Source organism: Ylistrum balloti, unplaced genomic scaffold (assembly GCF_031769215.1).
Source record: "Ylistrum balloti isolate Yb309-2 unplaced genomic scaffold, AGI_CSIRO_Ybal_v1 Utg371040, whole genome shotgun sequence".
NCBI classification, from domain to species: domain Eukaryota; kingdom Metazoa; phylum Mollusca; class Bivalvia; order Pectinida; family Pectinidae; genus Ylistrum; species Ylistrum balloti.
This window is the reverse complement of record NW_026782576.1, coordinates 741,291-755,211: the sequence shown is the minus strand read 5'-3', so window position 1 is coordinate 755,211 and position 13,921 is coordinate 741,291. Positions and strand designations below refer to the sequence as shown.

Sequence of the window (13,921 nt, the reverse complement as noted above, 5' to 3'; positions counted from 1 at the left end):
TATTAATTGAATGCAAAACATGAACAAAAGGAAGATTTCCACTGAGATCTTGAATAATAAGACCTGGTGTTCCAGAAGAGTAACCGTCTTCTAGTTCATCCATCTATCCAAGTAAATAATATCCTGTTATCATATGAGAATATACAATATCTACAGAGACAAAAACACAAGGTAGACTAACTGGTATCAAATACTGTAACTTTGTATCGCAAAAGGGAATGGTATATTTTACAACAGGAAAAGATGGGAGAAAAATTTGGTCAAAATCCTTTCATTCCTACAAGAGAAGCAAGATTGTAAAGAATTTACTCAGTTTCCCCTATTAGGCCCAGTCCTTCCAGCCTCAGGGCACCGAGACTTTATGTCTATACAAGAATGATTCCTCTTAACCCAAGAATGCTTCAGACCAATTTGGGAAATATCCATTCATTTCTGCAGAAGCAGTAGGATTTTAAGGAACTTGCTAAATTTCTCCTATTTGGCCCCGTTCATCATGCCCCTGGGACCAAGAACCAATATTTATACAAATTCGGTCCCGCTTCACCCATGGATGCTTCTGAACAAATTTGGCCCAACTCTGTTCACTGTTCAGTCGTTCATGACTGGTAGCAATTCTCAGTCTAATGCCAGCCTATGGCATAAGTTCACCGGTCTTTCAAACCTGCTAAGCTAAAAAAATGATTACTATTTGATGTGAACTGAAAACATACAGAGTTACATCTATCAAAAGTTCAGCAGGCCGAGATACACGTTTAAAAATATCAACCTCCTGCTGAGATTAATCTTCCCAAACCACACAAAGTGAAAAATTATATTAGTAAACATGGAATAAAATATACTGCCAATGGCCAATGGCAACCCTATGAGTGGAAATTTCAGACAGTTATCTACATAATACCTACGCTTACAGTAAGGACACATATAAGTTATTTAAAATGTATTAAACACAGAATTTCAAACACATGTTATGATACGCTGCCATTTTATTTATAAATTAGCACACATTTGTGATGTCTACAATGTTCTTCTGTTACATGATGTATAATGGATTACCTTATTATGTAATTAAAAACATTTGTTCAATCCATGTCCTTAATTCATTCCTCTTCAAAAAGCTTCTAGGGAATAATCCTTGCTTTTTTAAGATCAATGTCTGTTTTCTTCCTAGCTTCTCTGTGTCTTAAGTCATTCCTCTTCAAAAAGCTTCTGGGGTATAATCCTTGCTTTTTTAAGATCAATGTCTGTTTTCTTCCTAGCTTCTCTGTGTCTTAAGTCATTCCTCTTCAAAAAGCTTCTAGGGTATAATCCTTGCTTTTTATGAAGATCAATGTCTGTTTTCTTCCTAGCTTCTCTGTGTCTTAAGTCATTCCTCTTCAAAAAGCTTCTAGGGTATAATCCTTGCTTTTTTAAGATCAATGTCTGTTTTCTTCCTAGCTTCTCTGTGTCTTAAGTCATTCCTCTTTCAAAAGTTTCTGGAAAATCATCCTTGCACTTTTAAAATCAGCTCCGGCCTTTTTTTTAGCTTCTGCAGCCAGCTGATTTAAGAGTTTTTCCGGATTTTGTTTCAATTTATTCTTTTTCTGAAATGATAACATATCATTATGTAATTTTTCTGTGTCTGATGTCTACGTTGAGCATTAATTCATTATTATCTACAACTGCCCATGTATGCACAGTTTATTACAATTGTATCTGATCTTTGATCATTTTATCAATATCAGTGTTATTGACTGCAATTGTATATACCTCAAAACTTTTAAGTTGTCTTTAATATTCTGATATCAAAACCGAACCACAATGTAAAACACTGCATGAAAAGCATTAGATTAAAGTTAATGGTTTTACTACTGCTTGTGTGCAAATGAAACAAAATACAGTTATGTATAAGTTGAATGGACTTTTAGCTTTATAATTATCTGAAAATATAAAGCAACACCACCATTATTATACACTTTACAACCTGGTTTCCTCCAAACATGTGCTTCAATGACAAGAAAAATTTTTCTAATAAGCCCATCTTGTTTTTATGTAGAATGTAGCTTAAATAATTTTATAAGTATCAGGTATCATAAATATCAATATTGATATCCCAATAAACATAAAAATATGTTGTTGCCATATGAATTATATTCTTCCATTAATGTCAATGTAACTAAATCAGACTTGTTCATATCTATACCAACTTAGTGATATGTAAAGTAAAACAACAATTATGGCATTTGTATTTTTCCAGTGTGTAACAGTTATATTATTTTACAAACTTTGCCTGAAAGTGACAAAGATACAAAGAGCAATATTAGATATTAGTACCGGATTAGATCCCTTTTCAAACTCGTCCAAGATTCGCTGACAAATATTTTCTAATGGCTCAGGGCTTTTGCTTGCGTCCACTTTCTTTTTCCTCATCTGATGAATTCTGGTTTCTGAAGAAGGATCTTTCAACAGCAGATCTACAATCTGAATATGTCATCCATCGATTACCTGACATGTTCTTGAAATATGTCAAGACTAACAAAAAGGGGTTCATTAAAATTGGCGCACCTTCAGCAGTGAAAGTCAATGAAAAGTCTTGGTCTAAAAATTCAAACCATTGTTCATTATCAATAATTCAGGAAAATGTCCTGGACCATTCTATATAAAAATCATGAGGACCACACATGCAGAAACTAGAAAGACAAAGATTATCTATGCTAAGTAGCGTTACCCCTGCCTATTCATGATTTCCGTAACCCTAAATGACGGAAACCTGATCAACGAATAATTTCAGACTTATCCACATGGTTTAACATTGTTGCATACAAAACATTCACATATTAAGTGGAGTCCATGTGGACTGTTAAAATCACTTCTCACACAGAAATTAAAGTTGTACTTTGAATCACTTCCTCACATGAAGGAACATGTCACATCTTGAGTGAATCAAATGACAGAACAAGAACCACTTAACTTTCTCTGACACATAAATGCTGTCAGATTTTTCTAATTTATGAGTAAATGTTAATGACACTCTTCTGTATTTCACAATTAAAACATTGCATGATCACATCCTTCAAGAAGATCTATAAAAATCAGGAAAAGTGGGCACACAAATAGAAAATGAGATTTATGCCTAAAATGGCACAACATTTCCATTAGGAAGGGAAGAGGTTTTAGGTATGAAATGTCCATAGCTTGAATAACTACATTTTTGAGACCAAAAAAAATCAATCTAATGAGTCAAGGTAGTTTCAATCACAACATACCCAAGCATCACCAGTAAGTGGGTCATTTAATGGCCGACTAGTTTCGCCTCTATAAGGGAATTTTGGAAAATATCAATTGGTCATAATAACATAAAATGTTCTTTACCTTTATAAATTCTCTAAGTGATATTACACTTTGTTTACACAAGTCACACGCTTCACCAAATGCCTCAGGACTACATCTTCTGCAATATTATCAATGGAAACATATACATCAATTACCATTACCAGTCAATTCCACTTAAACTGCTAAAGACAAATAAAAAGTGGATATTAGCTAAAGATTACAGTTCACCTGTCTATCTGCTCTAATGACATTAAGGTATAAATCACCAGTGACTTTTTCAGTCATTTTATTTAAGCATTTAGCTTCATTACTTTCAGTTGTGTATCGGTCATCCTTGGTCTAAAGTTAAGACTTCTAGATAAAATGTGAATCTGATTAGAATGAAAGGTTATGTCTTTTTATATGTCCTTCAAACAATGGAGAACATGAATTGTTAAAAGGACGCTGGATATGTACAGAACAGACAGCATATAAATTTTGATGAAAAGCACCAGTCCAGCAAATGAAAGAATTATCCTAGAAAGATTGAATTTTTCTATGATCTAGTCCTTTCTGCAACTGTTCTTAAAGAGTGGCGCATTTCTTTCTTTTCATTTCTTTCCAAAATGTAGCCCTGTCTTTCTGCTCTCAGAGGGGACACATGCTAGTTTAATTAACTACCAGAAAAATATTTGATGAAGCTATAGATGACACCAGATCAGGCAAAAAGCTCTTCAACAAAACATTAATTAATTTAACACTATACATGTATTGGGGCCCCCTGACTCCATACTCACAAGATTCATATATATTTTATAATCAAAAAAATGATTTCCCTTTACAAGATCGTGGAAATTTACAACACTTACATATCACTGAACTCCAGTTTCTGTCTCTTCATTATTGCTAACAATTCTCCCATCATGCGGACTGCTACATTCAATGGGTCGGTAGGTCTAGCCTTAACAACTTTTTCATAAAATTCTGCCATACCTGGTTTCACCTGAGTATAGAACAAATATTGCACTTGACTGTCTTTTCCTTACACAGTACAAGCTTTGAATGCATGCATTAAAAGCTGTTAACACAGTCAAATGAATAAAGAATAAGAATAGGCAAGGATTTTTTTTCTCCCTTAGTGTTGGAAATAAATATTTGTGAGGGAAGGGGAGTAACTCTTACTATATAAGAGCTTAAAGTGCATAAACTCTCCTACCCTAAATCTTCTGAACTGGGCTAGACTGTTAAAGCATTATGATACTAGTAACACTTTATTTTTAGACATGAAAAAGGATAATCTTGCTTGAGGCCCTCTGCCATAATATACATATCATTTATACAACTGTGTAACATAATATGACAGGAATCTATCAAAAGAAAAAAAATCTACTTAATTTGAAAGGTATCACAGCATTTGATTGGCTGATGAAAATATTTTGAATAATTTGTGAAAGTATATTCAAAATATACTGTCCAGATGACAACTGATAATGATGTTTATGACACCAATTGACTCACACACCAACACTTCACTGTCAAAAAAATGTAGTATGGCCCTAAGAAGTCACTGATATTGAACATTACTGGCAAAGATCAATCTTGGGTTATTTACTACCGGAAATGGATACTTTTTTCTAGCTGCTAAAATTTCTCTCTTACAGAATGTTTCCCTTGAATTTTAACAATATATCCTTCTATTTTACATAAATTATCGTTTGTCTCTTGCTGAATTTCCCCGATTTCAACAGAAATGCTTTTAAATCTTTCAGTTTTATTGTTTTTGAGTTAAATTTGATGGATTTTGTATATTTTCGGCCTTAGAAAGTATTTTACATAATTCCAAAGTTGTTTGAATAGTCAATCTCGAAGTGCTGTTTTCAGCCCATGAGGCTCCTTCCTGTAGAACTTTGGAACACAGGCTATTTTCCTCTAGTCACAAAAAGTGTGTATATCTTAGACTGATCCCTGACTGGCGTTATCAATCCTTGGCAAAGTAATCAAGATTTCTGGAATTATGTGAAAAAATGGTGCTTAGTTATTCTGTTTTTACTTTCTTATGAGTGTATGAATTGGAATAGGGATAACTCTACTGTGTTTAGAAATTTGTAGATGTGTATTGTGATAATAACATTGCAAATATCCATTTGTTTTCTCCACTATGCATTGCCAGCACAACTTGATTTGTAAGTTTAATCATATATATACCACAGCAAATTTCAAAACACAGTCCATTTATCATCTAAATATAGAAGTACTGATGCATTAAGCACCACTAACGTCCATCTTACCACAATTCGATGTGCATATATCTCTGGTAAACCATATTCCTTCACTAGATCTTGTTTTTGTTTAGCAGGAAGGGTAGGTAACTGTTGTCGAAGAACATCTACATTGACTATCTGTGAGGTATGAAGCCCTTCAGGAATGGTGGTGTTATCGTAAACACATAGTGGAGGCAAGTTTGGCTCTGGCATAAAACGGTAATCCTGTTCTATTTCCTTATCTCTCATAGGAACTGTAAATCTAGACATCACACAAAACATGACAGATTTTAGAGTGTGAATGAAAACAGAAAAATTCTTATTGTTTACAAGGTTTGAAAATGTTTCCATGTAGAATATAAAATATGATAGGTCACTTTAATTTAGAATTTCAGTTTAAATCTTTGTTTCATGGTCTTAAAATTAAGCAAACCTATTACAGAAGTCAATTAAGGAGGCCCTACGCTTACTTACCCCGACATTACATCAAAAGATCTTGTATCATTGATAATCTTCTTGTCCTGTTGTAACAGCTGTGTTTGCCTCTTTATTTCATAGTCTGTAGATTTCAAACAACATTATTAGAACAATACATACCACTAGTGACCAAGAATAACTTACATATGAGATCTGAGAAAGATATATTTCCTACTTTTCAAGAACATTCAAAAGATGCGACTGAGGTAAGTTAACATACGAAATTTGAGAATTATCCATCCACTTCTTCTCAAAAGACATGAATAACATACGTGTAACCAAATGTTTACTTTTAAAATCTAATATGACTGCACATTTTTCCTTTGTTTTTAAGGATCTGTCCCTAAATTGAACATGTACACAGAAGCAAGGAGAGTCTATATCTGAAATTTAAGACACACCCATACAGTACTTTTCAAGACATCTTAAGAAATAGAAATTACAAACTTCAACTTTCAAATCTCAAAATAGCCGCATAATTAAACATACACAGCTAGTGATCAAGAGGAAGAAAAGATCGTCTTACCAATTGCTACCTTCACACTACGGATGCTGTTGAGGTTTTTCACTTCTACTCTTGTACCTAGGGGTTCCCCTGGTCGGTGAACTGAGATGTTAGCATCTACTCTAAATGCCCCTTCTACAAAAAGAGAAAAACAAATCACCTGCATAACTTAGATATTCCAATACATCTGTATGTTGTATTTTGCTGTAATTATGTACATGTACAAAGTAACAAACTTCTTTTAAATTAGCACTGTGATTTTGTCACATTTAAACAAATTTTGATGATCAGAAATATGAGAGATAAAATGAATTTATAAGCCAGTCTAAAGGCAGTTCTACAGCCATGCTGTATTATGTGAAATACATTCAATATCTCCAGTGATCACTTATTAGATTTGTAAAAATCATAATACTATCAATTATATGTATGTCCACCTTGTAAATTCATAAGTTCATATCATGTTAAAAATTTCAAACAATTCAATTAAATTACCTTCCATTTTACAGCTACAAGTTGATACAGCATTGAGAATTCCAATCAGTTCCTGAAGAAATGACACAGCTTCTAATCCTGAATTCATGTCAGGGGCAGTTATTATTTCCATCAGGCCAATACCTACAATACATTAGTGTGAATACAAAGGTGATTAATTATCTACATCAGTTTATAATAAATGAAGAGAAAATGTGTCATTGCCTCCATCATCATCAGTAACTGCAGAAAAAACCTACCTGCACGGTTTAGGTCTATCTGACTCTGTTTATCAAATTCATCGTGAATACTTTTCCCACTATCCTGCTCTAGCTGTATCTGTTCCAGACCCACAGTGATATAATCAAAAGGACGTTTTGGAGAAACATTTTCTGCTAACACAGGACATGTAAGTGATCCCCTCTGGGCTAGGGGCTGTCTAAGCTGAGTTATCTGGTAGCCAGCCTGGGGAAAAAAATACACTACATATAAGTGTCTAACATTATCAAATCTGTCCATTTATAAAGTTGGCATTTATTTTCTGTTACATTTGCCAATAACAAGGCGGCCTTCTCACAGAAGTAAAAATCAAATTAATTGTATTTTTACTACTTAATACCCTAGACTAGACTTATTATCACACTTTCGTAGCTAACCTTAAATAATGACTACGTTAGTATGATAACCCTAAATGATTTTCGAGAAATCTCAATTGGAACTTGGAAATGTGACATGTATGGAATTGATAATGCAAGGTAGGTGCTTGTATGGACAGAAATTATTTATACAACAACAAAGGAATTTGCCACTAAAATTTTCCAATATTACTTTTAATTTTTAGTTTACAAAAATTAAGTTGCTACTACTGTAGATCATGTGTTTAAAACAAAGTTACTACACTGCTATAATACTATATTAAATGATGATGAAATTCACAAATATTTCACTCACTGGCAGATCTGCATAGAAGTAATGTTTGCGATCAAACTTTGATACTTTGTTGATATGACAGTTGAGGGCTAGGGCAGTTTGAACACCAGCTACTACACATCTCTTGTTGATAGCCTACAAGTACAAATAATCTATCAACTTACCTGTAAATATTAAATAAGGTACACAACTTTACATTTTATAACCTTTTGGAAACATCTTTTTAATCTTCAATTATGAAAGCTGAAAATGAATAAATATATATGGAATTCTCATCACTTCCATCCTGTATACTATGAAGAGCTTTCATTTTAAACTTAGCTAAAATGTAAAGTAATAAATGTACTTTATAAAAATAATAAAAAAATAATTTTGTGTTTATTAAATCCCTTATTCTATTGACTTACAGGCAGAGTTCCTGGAAAGGCAGCATCAAAGAGAGCTACCTGATTATTTGTACTTTCACCATACTGAGTGCCAGCCCCAGAAAACAGTTTGCTTTCTGCTAGAATCTGAGCATGAATTTCTAATCCCACAACACCTTTCCATTCTCTAAAATGAAAATAAAATGTTAAATTAACTATTTTTGTAAATATTTTTCAACTTCCTTGTTTTTCCACATACCAATTAGGTATCTTGATATTCTACCACATTTTGTATCTTGAAGATTGTTGTTTATGATCTTTATATTAAATGTAGCTAAACAAATAAGACAATGAAATGGCATTAGTGTGTGTACATATCTCAACATCACTGCAGTTTGCATCATATCTTAATGTGTAGATTTACATGTGTAAATAGGAAGGAGTAATGAAAAAATATGAACTGCCCATGTTGGGGCTGTAACTAGCAACCCCTTGCTTTCTAGATCTTTATACGGCTTTACTTAAGGCAACTTCCCACAAGTAGAGATTATATATATGTAGTAAGATGATTGATACTTTCAACTTCTACACCACTCTATCCTTACATAAGGATTTAACCTCCATTACAACTACAAACCAGAATTGGTTTCTCTACGGAAGCATCTCATCGTCCTACAGTTTCTATTCTTTGTGTGGTCAACAGTAACAAATCTGTAGAATGGAGTAATGAGATAAGTCCTGACCCCACTGAGGCTCAAACTAACAACCTCACATCCTTGAGGGTGGACATGCTACCACATGATGAAAGGAAAATTACAAGTCAAGACTGCTAGGGTCTGTTTAATCTATCTAAATGCAAGGTACTTTCTATTACGAACCAAAGGAATAAGATTACCTGAAACTGCATCCATAATGAATCCCTTCAGCATGTTGAATCAGCAGAATACCTTGATTTCAAGCACAAAGTGTCACTGAACACATACATTGAATTAATTACAAAGAAGGCAAACTCCACCATGTACATTGTGCACAGAGATTAAATGCCAGGGAACAGGCAGCTATAGCTATCAACCACTTGTCAAACCTATATTCGTTTACAGTACGATATGCCTCCTCACTATACAGGGATCCCCAAACACAGTGCAGCCATACTGGTAATCATCCAGTCCATAAAAACCACTTAATGAATAACAATTAAATGTATACAAGTAGATTTAACAACATGCTGCAACATTTATCTGGGAACCACTTCTATACAAGACTGGCCAGGGCTATACTAAAGTCATACTACTCCACAACATCACATACACTAAAACTGGACATGTACTATTTGAACCTTATCTCATTCCAAAAACATTTACTGAGACTACAACATGAAATTCCTTCAGTCACATGCCTGAATGAAAGCCAATAAGCAGTCTATCCTGATTCCACCTCAACAAGAGGTCTTCTTCCTCTTAACTTCTGAAAACCAGTTCTGTTTTTAATTGTTTTTAATTCAACTCTTTACACATGTGCAATGATGCATGTGCTCTCAACTTCTACTCACGTATCAGTGTTTAACTTGGAATAGAGAAGCACTTCTCATTTAACACACAAAATATGTTATAATATACTGTAAGCAGGTCAGACATGTGTAGTCAAACAAAATACACTGTTAATCAATACTACAGTTCAAGAATTTTTAAATACATGGACATCGTAAAATCATGACTAGGTGGTTAGCATTGTAATTCTAAAAATTCAGTATATCAATCGATGTATTCATGCTTAACTAATCCCTTTTGAGATTGCATCTTAGGACTCCTTTATACAGCATCGGACGTTTCACAATGTCCCTCGTCGGACATGTCAAAAGCCCGATATAAATGAGTCCCGATGAGTAATAAAAAAGATATCGGTCATTACCATCCCAAATATTTATTAATAAATCTACAATGCAACATTTGCCATAGATCTTATTAATCTGAAACTGTTTTTTAAGCTAGACCAGATGATCCATCGTAAGGACACATAGTCGTAAATACTTGAAAATAGCCTTATATCATTAAAATGAAATATAAAAATTAAAACCTCAACAACAACTTGCACTAACGTTTTGTATGTATTAGACAGCCAACGACGTTTCAAAAAAGAACCTTGAAAGGATTTACAAATTCTGCATAACCTCGGTGTTCGCACTCTCATGGGCGCAGCCATCTTGGGAAGGGAAGTAACTCAGGCATAAATAAATCTACTTTCATTTTACAATGGAATCACAGAAGGTTGGTCTTTTATTTATTATTTTTTTATTCTTATTTTTATTTAACGAAAAAAAAGCGTGCAAGACTTTGATTAATTTGGCTATTCAAACTCTTTTTCTGTATTCACTATAATTCTGTAGTTCTGAAAGAGATACACAGTCATTCTACATTTGTACACTGAATGGACCAACTACAAATGTACTGGCATTGAACAAAATTCATCAGTTTTATAAGATTTATTATAAAACAAAATGTTTGCTAATTCTCCCTTCATGACTACCTAAGGTTTACAGCCGGTAAATTTCAGACATGATTTTGCTTTTTGTGTAAATAGTCGTTGATTGACTACAATGACACATAAATGATTCTGTTATGACGGGATCATGTCATAAATGTGGGTTTCTTTTATTTAAGAGCCAATGACCGATTTAGTAATACAGTGTAATTATACGTCCGACTATTGAGGCGGAATAACTACGTATATGGTGCTACATGATTTATATCAATGGTATACTGTTTAGTGTCTACTATTCCATACATTGACTGGAGGAGGTGTGACCTACAAACTTATTGGAGTTGAAAGATTTAAGGATAGAATCAAACATTTATGTGTACAAGATATGTAAAAAATACTTGATGTGTACAATAGTGATGATCAAAAGCTAAACATACACTAAATTAAGTTAATTTTATATATAAATTATATCTACTTCACGAAATAAGTAACAACAGATTCGAATCGTACATCTGTGAATCCCAACACCTCCAATGTTTCGGGATCTGATACCCCACCCTTGTGTGATCCAGACGTCGACCCTCATTCATTCATTCATTCATTTCTTTATTCCTCCAAAAGATGAAGAGTTACAAATAAATGAAAAAGATATTAACATATTTTAAGATACATGTACACAAGATAGTGAGATTAGTTGTCGATCAAATAAAGAAGTAAATATCCAGAAAGAGAAAGTGAGCAATTAAATTACTAAAGCATTCCAAATGACACCAATGCAGTCGATGATAGCAACCTTTTATCAAAAGAAGTTACTGAAATGTAAGGCGAGACACCTTTTCGGAGAACACACAACAATCACGTAAAAAGTGGAAGAAAAGGTCATCGTATCCTCCGAAAATGTCTTGAATATTTTCGGGAGGAGAACAGAGAAATGTGGCTACCTGAGCCTCACGAGAAGCCTGGTCAACAGTTATATAAACATGTACAGGGTAATCATTTACAATTTTGGTAAATATATCATCACGTAGAGACAAAATATCTATATGTGAGCAGTCTAATAAACAATGTGCGACTGCGTCATTTACAAACGTGCTGCACTTTGCACACATTAGCTGACAAGAAGGAGACATAGTCCATAATTTAGCAACGCTAGCACAAATGTTATCCAAAGATGGGAAACGTTTTGAAAGAAGCCAGATATTTGAAGGCCTAATTTCGATTTGCAAATAGTTAAACCTAGAAAAGTCACTGCTGAGAAGAAGACGTTGTTTCCAGTCAGTAGTGTAATTACGCAATAAGACATTTTTTGTCAAAAATTTCCATTTTTGTTTCGATGGAAAGTACCCTGATTGCAAAAATGTATGTAACACATCAAGTAAATCATGCTCATGAAATATGTTCAAAACATCTGAGACAAGATCTTTTTCTTCTTTACAGACTTCAAAATAACTATGAAAAAGACGAAGTATAAACAATCTTTTAGCGGAAAAATGAGTATCAAGTCTACATAGACTAGCAAAAAAACGAAGTTTGGCTAAATCGACCTCGACTTGTATAGAAGTAAGACCTAACATGCTTAGAGCGATGTCTGAACGTGTGCGACGAGAGAACCTTTGAATGAGTTTTGCACAAAGGTGATGTACAGTTTCAATGCGAGACCAGTCTGAATCTGTCAGAGAAAACCAGAGTTCACAGCCGAAGAGGCATCTTGGCATAACAACAGACTTGTATAATTTCACACCCGTGATAGGGTTCATACCAGTATCAAAAAAGTTGCAGTTAAGTAGCGCAAAACATTGACTGCGTAGCCTGTTAACAATGTCATGGATATCTGGAGATCCAATTTTGAACTTGTTAAGAAAAATGCCGACATGTTTCGTATTGGCTGACTCCGAAACAATCCCATTACCCAGAACCCATTTTCGGGTGTTTTTGGAATAGGCATTTTTGCTTTCATTAAAGACAATGACAGTTGACTTAGATGCATTATACATAAAACGCCACTTAATGCTGTACGCATAGCAGACATCCATAAGATTGTCCAGGCCACGTTTACAAAGTGAGAGCAATGTGATATCGTCGGCTTGCGTCGGGCAAGTGACGTTGGTGCCATGGATAGAAAATGAATAACTTGATGAGCACAGTTCATTCAGTAAATCATTAATAAAAACAGTGTACAGCCAAGGGGAGATAATGCTTCCCTGACGCGTGCCCTGGCAAACTTTGAACCAATCGGAAACAAACCCTTGATGAAGAACGGCACTAAACATATTTTCGTATAGTGAAGCAATAATATGGACGAATTTCGAGTTAAAACCAATATTAGCCAATTTAAACAAAAGGCCATTATGCCAGACGCAATCAAAGGCTTTGGCAGCGTCAAGGAAGCAAGCAAACAACTTACTTTCGTTTTCACGGGCATAGGAAATCGATTCATGTACTAAGAAAGAGGTCATTGTACTACTGACATTCTTTTGAAAACCATTTTGCAAAGGATTAATCTTGAAGAGATCTGTTGCCTCTAAACGCACCAGTAGTAATTTTTCAAAAACTTTTGAAAGAACAGGAAGTAAGGAAATTGCTCGATTCAATTTGCTAGAATCAAACATTTATGTGTACAAGATATGTAAAAAATACTTGATGTGTACAATAGTGATGATCAAAAGCTAAACATACACTAAATTAAGTTAATTTTATATATAAATTATATCTACTTCACGAAATAAGTAACAACAGATTCGAATCGTACATCTGTGAATCCCAACACCTCCAATGTTTCGGGATCTGATACCCCACCCTTGTGTGATCCAGACGTCGACCCTCAAATGTATACTCCATCATATTTCCAATATTACAGAAACGTATTTATCACATGGATTTATAAATACGCCGATACAATGATGGCTTTTCATGTATCAGCATTATATCATCAGGTATTAATATAATAATTCATTATAATTCATTTGACTAGCGGAAACAGATGTATAATCTATAAACTGATTTTTGTATGTGTTATCTATAATACACTTTGTATAGGTATACACACATTCACACGTATATATTATTTCAAAATTTTTCATTGTAACGAATTTACTGACAAAAGGAATTGGACAACAAGCAAAGCCTAAGAAAGCCCTTTCCTT

General features: G+C 34.0%; 1 protein-coding gene across 1 annotated transcript; it reads right to left on the bottom strand.

Moving 5' to 3' along the window:
- Window positions 1–965: 965 nt before the first annotated feature.
- Window positions 966–10,499, bottom strand: LOC132560239 (glutamyl-tRNA(Gln) amidotransferase subunit B, mitochondrial-like). Its single transcript, XM_060224901.1, has 12 exons — window positions 10,396–10,499; window positions 8,343–8,487; window positions 7,957–8,070; window positions 7,266–7,470; window positions 7,027–7,149; window positions 6,553–6,666; window positions 6,024–6,108; window positions 5,577–5,811; window positions 4,158–4,291; window positions 3,349–3,427; window positions 2,311–2,457; window positions 966–1,580 (listed from the first exon to the last, which is right to left on the bottom strand). Exons 1-12 carry the CDS (start codon window positions 10,497–10,499, stop codon window positions 1,452–1,454), a joined length of 1,614 nt encoding a protein of 537 aa, XP_060080884.1. The 3' UTR covers window positions 966–1,451.
- Window positions 10,500–13,921: the final 3,422 nt, after the last annotated feature.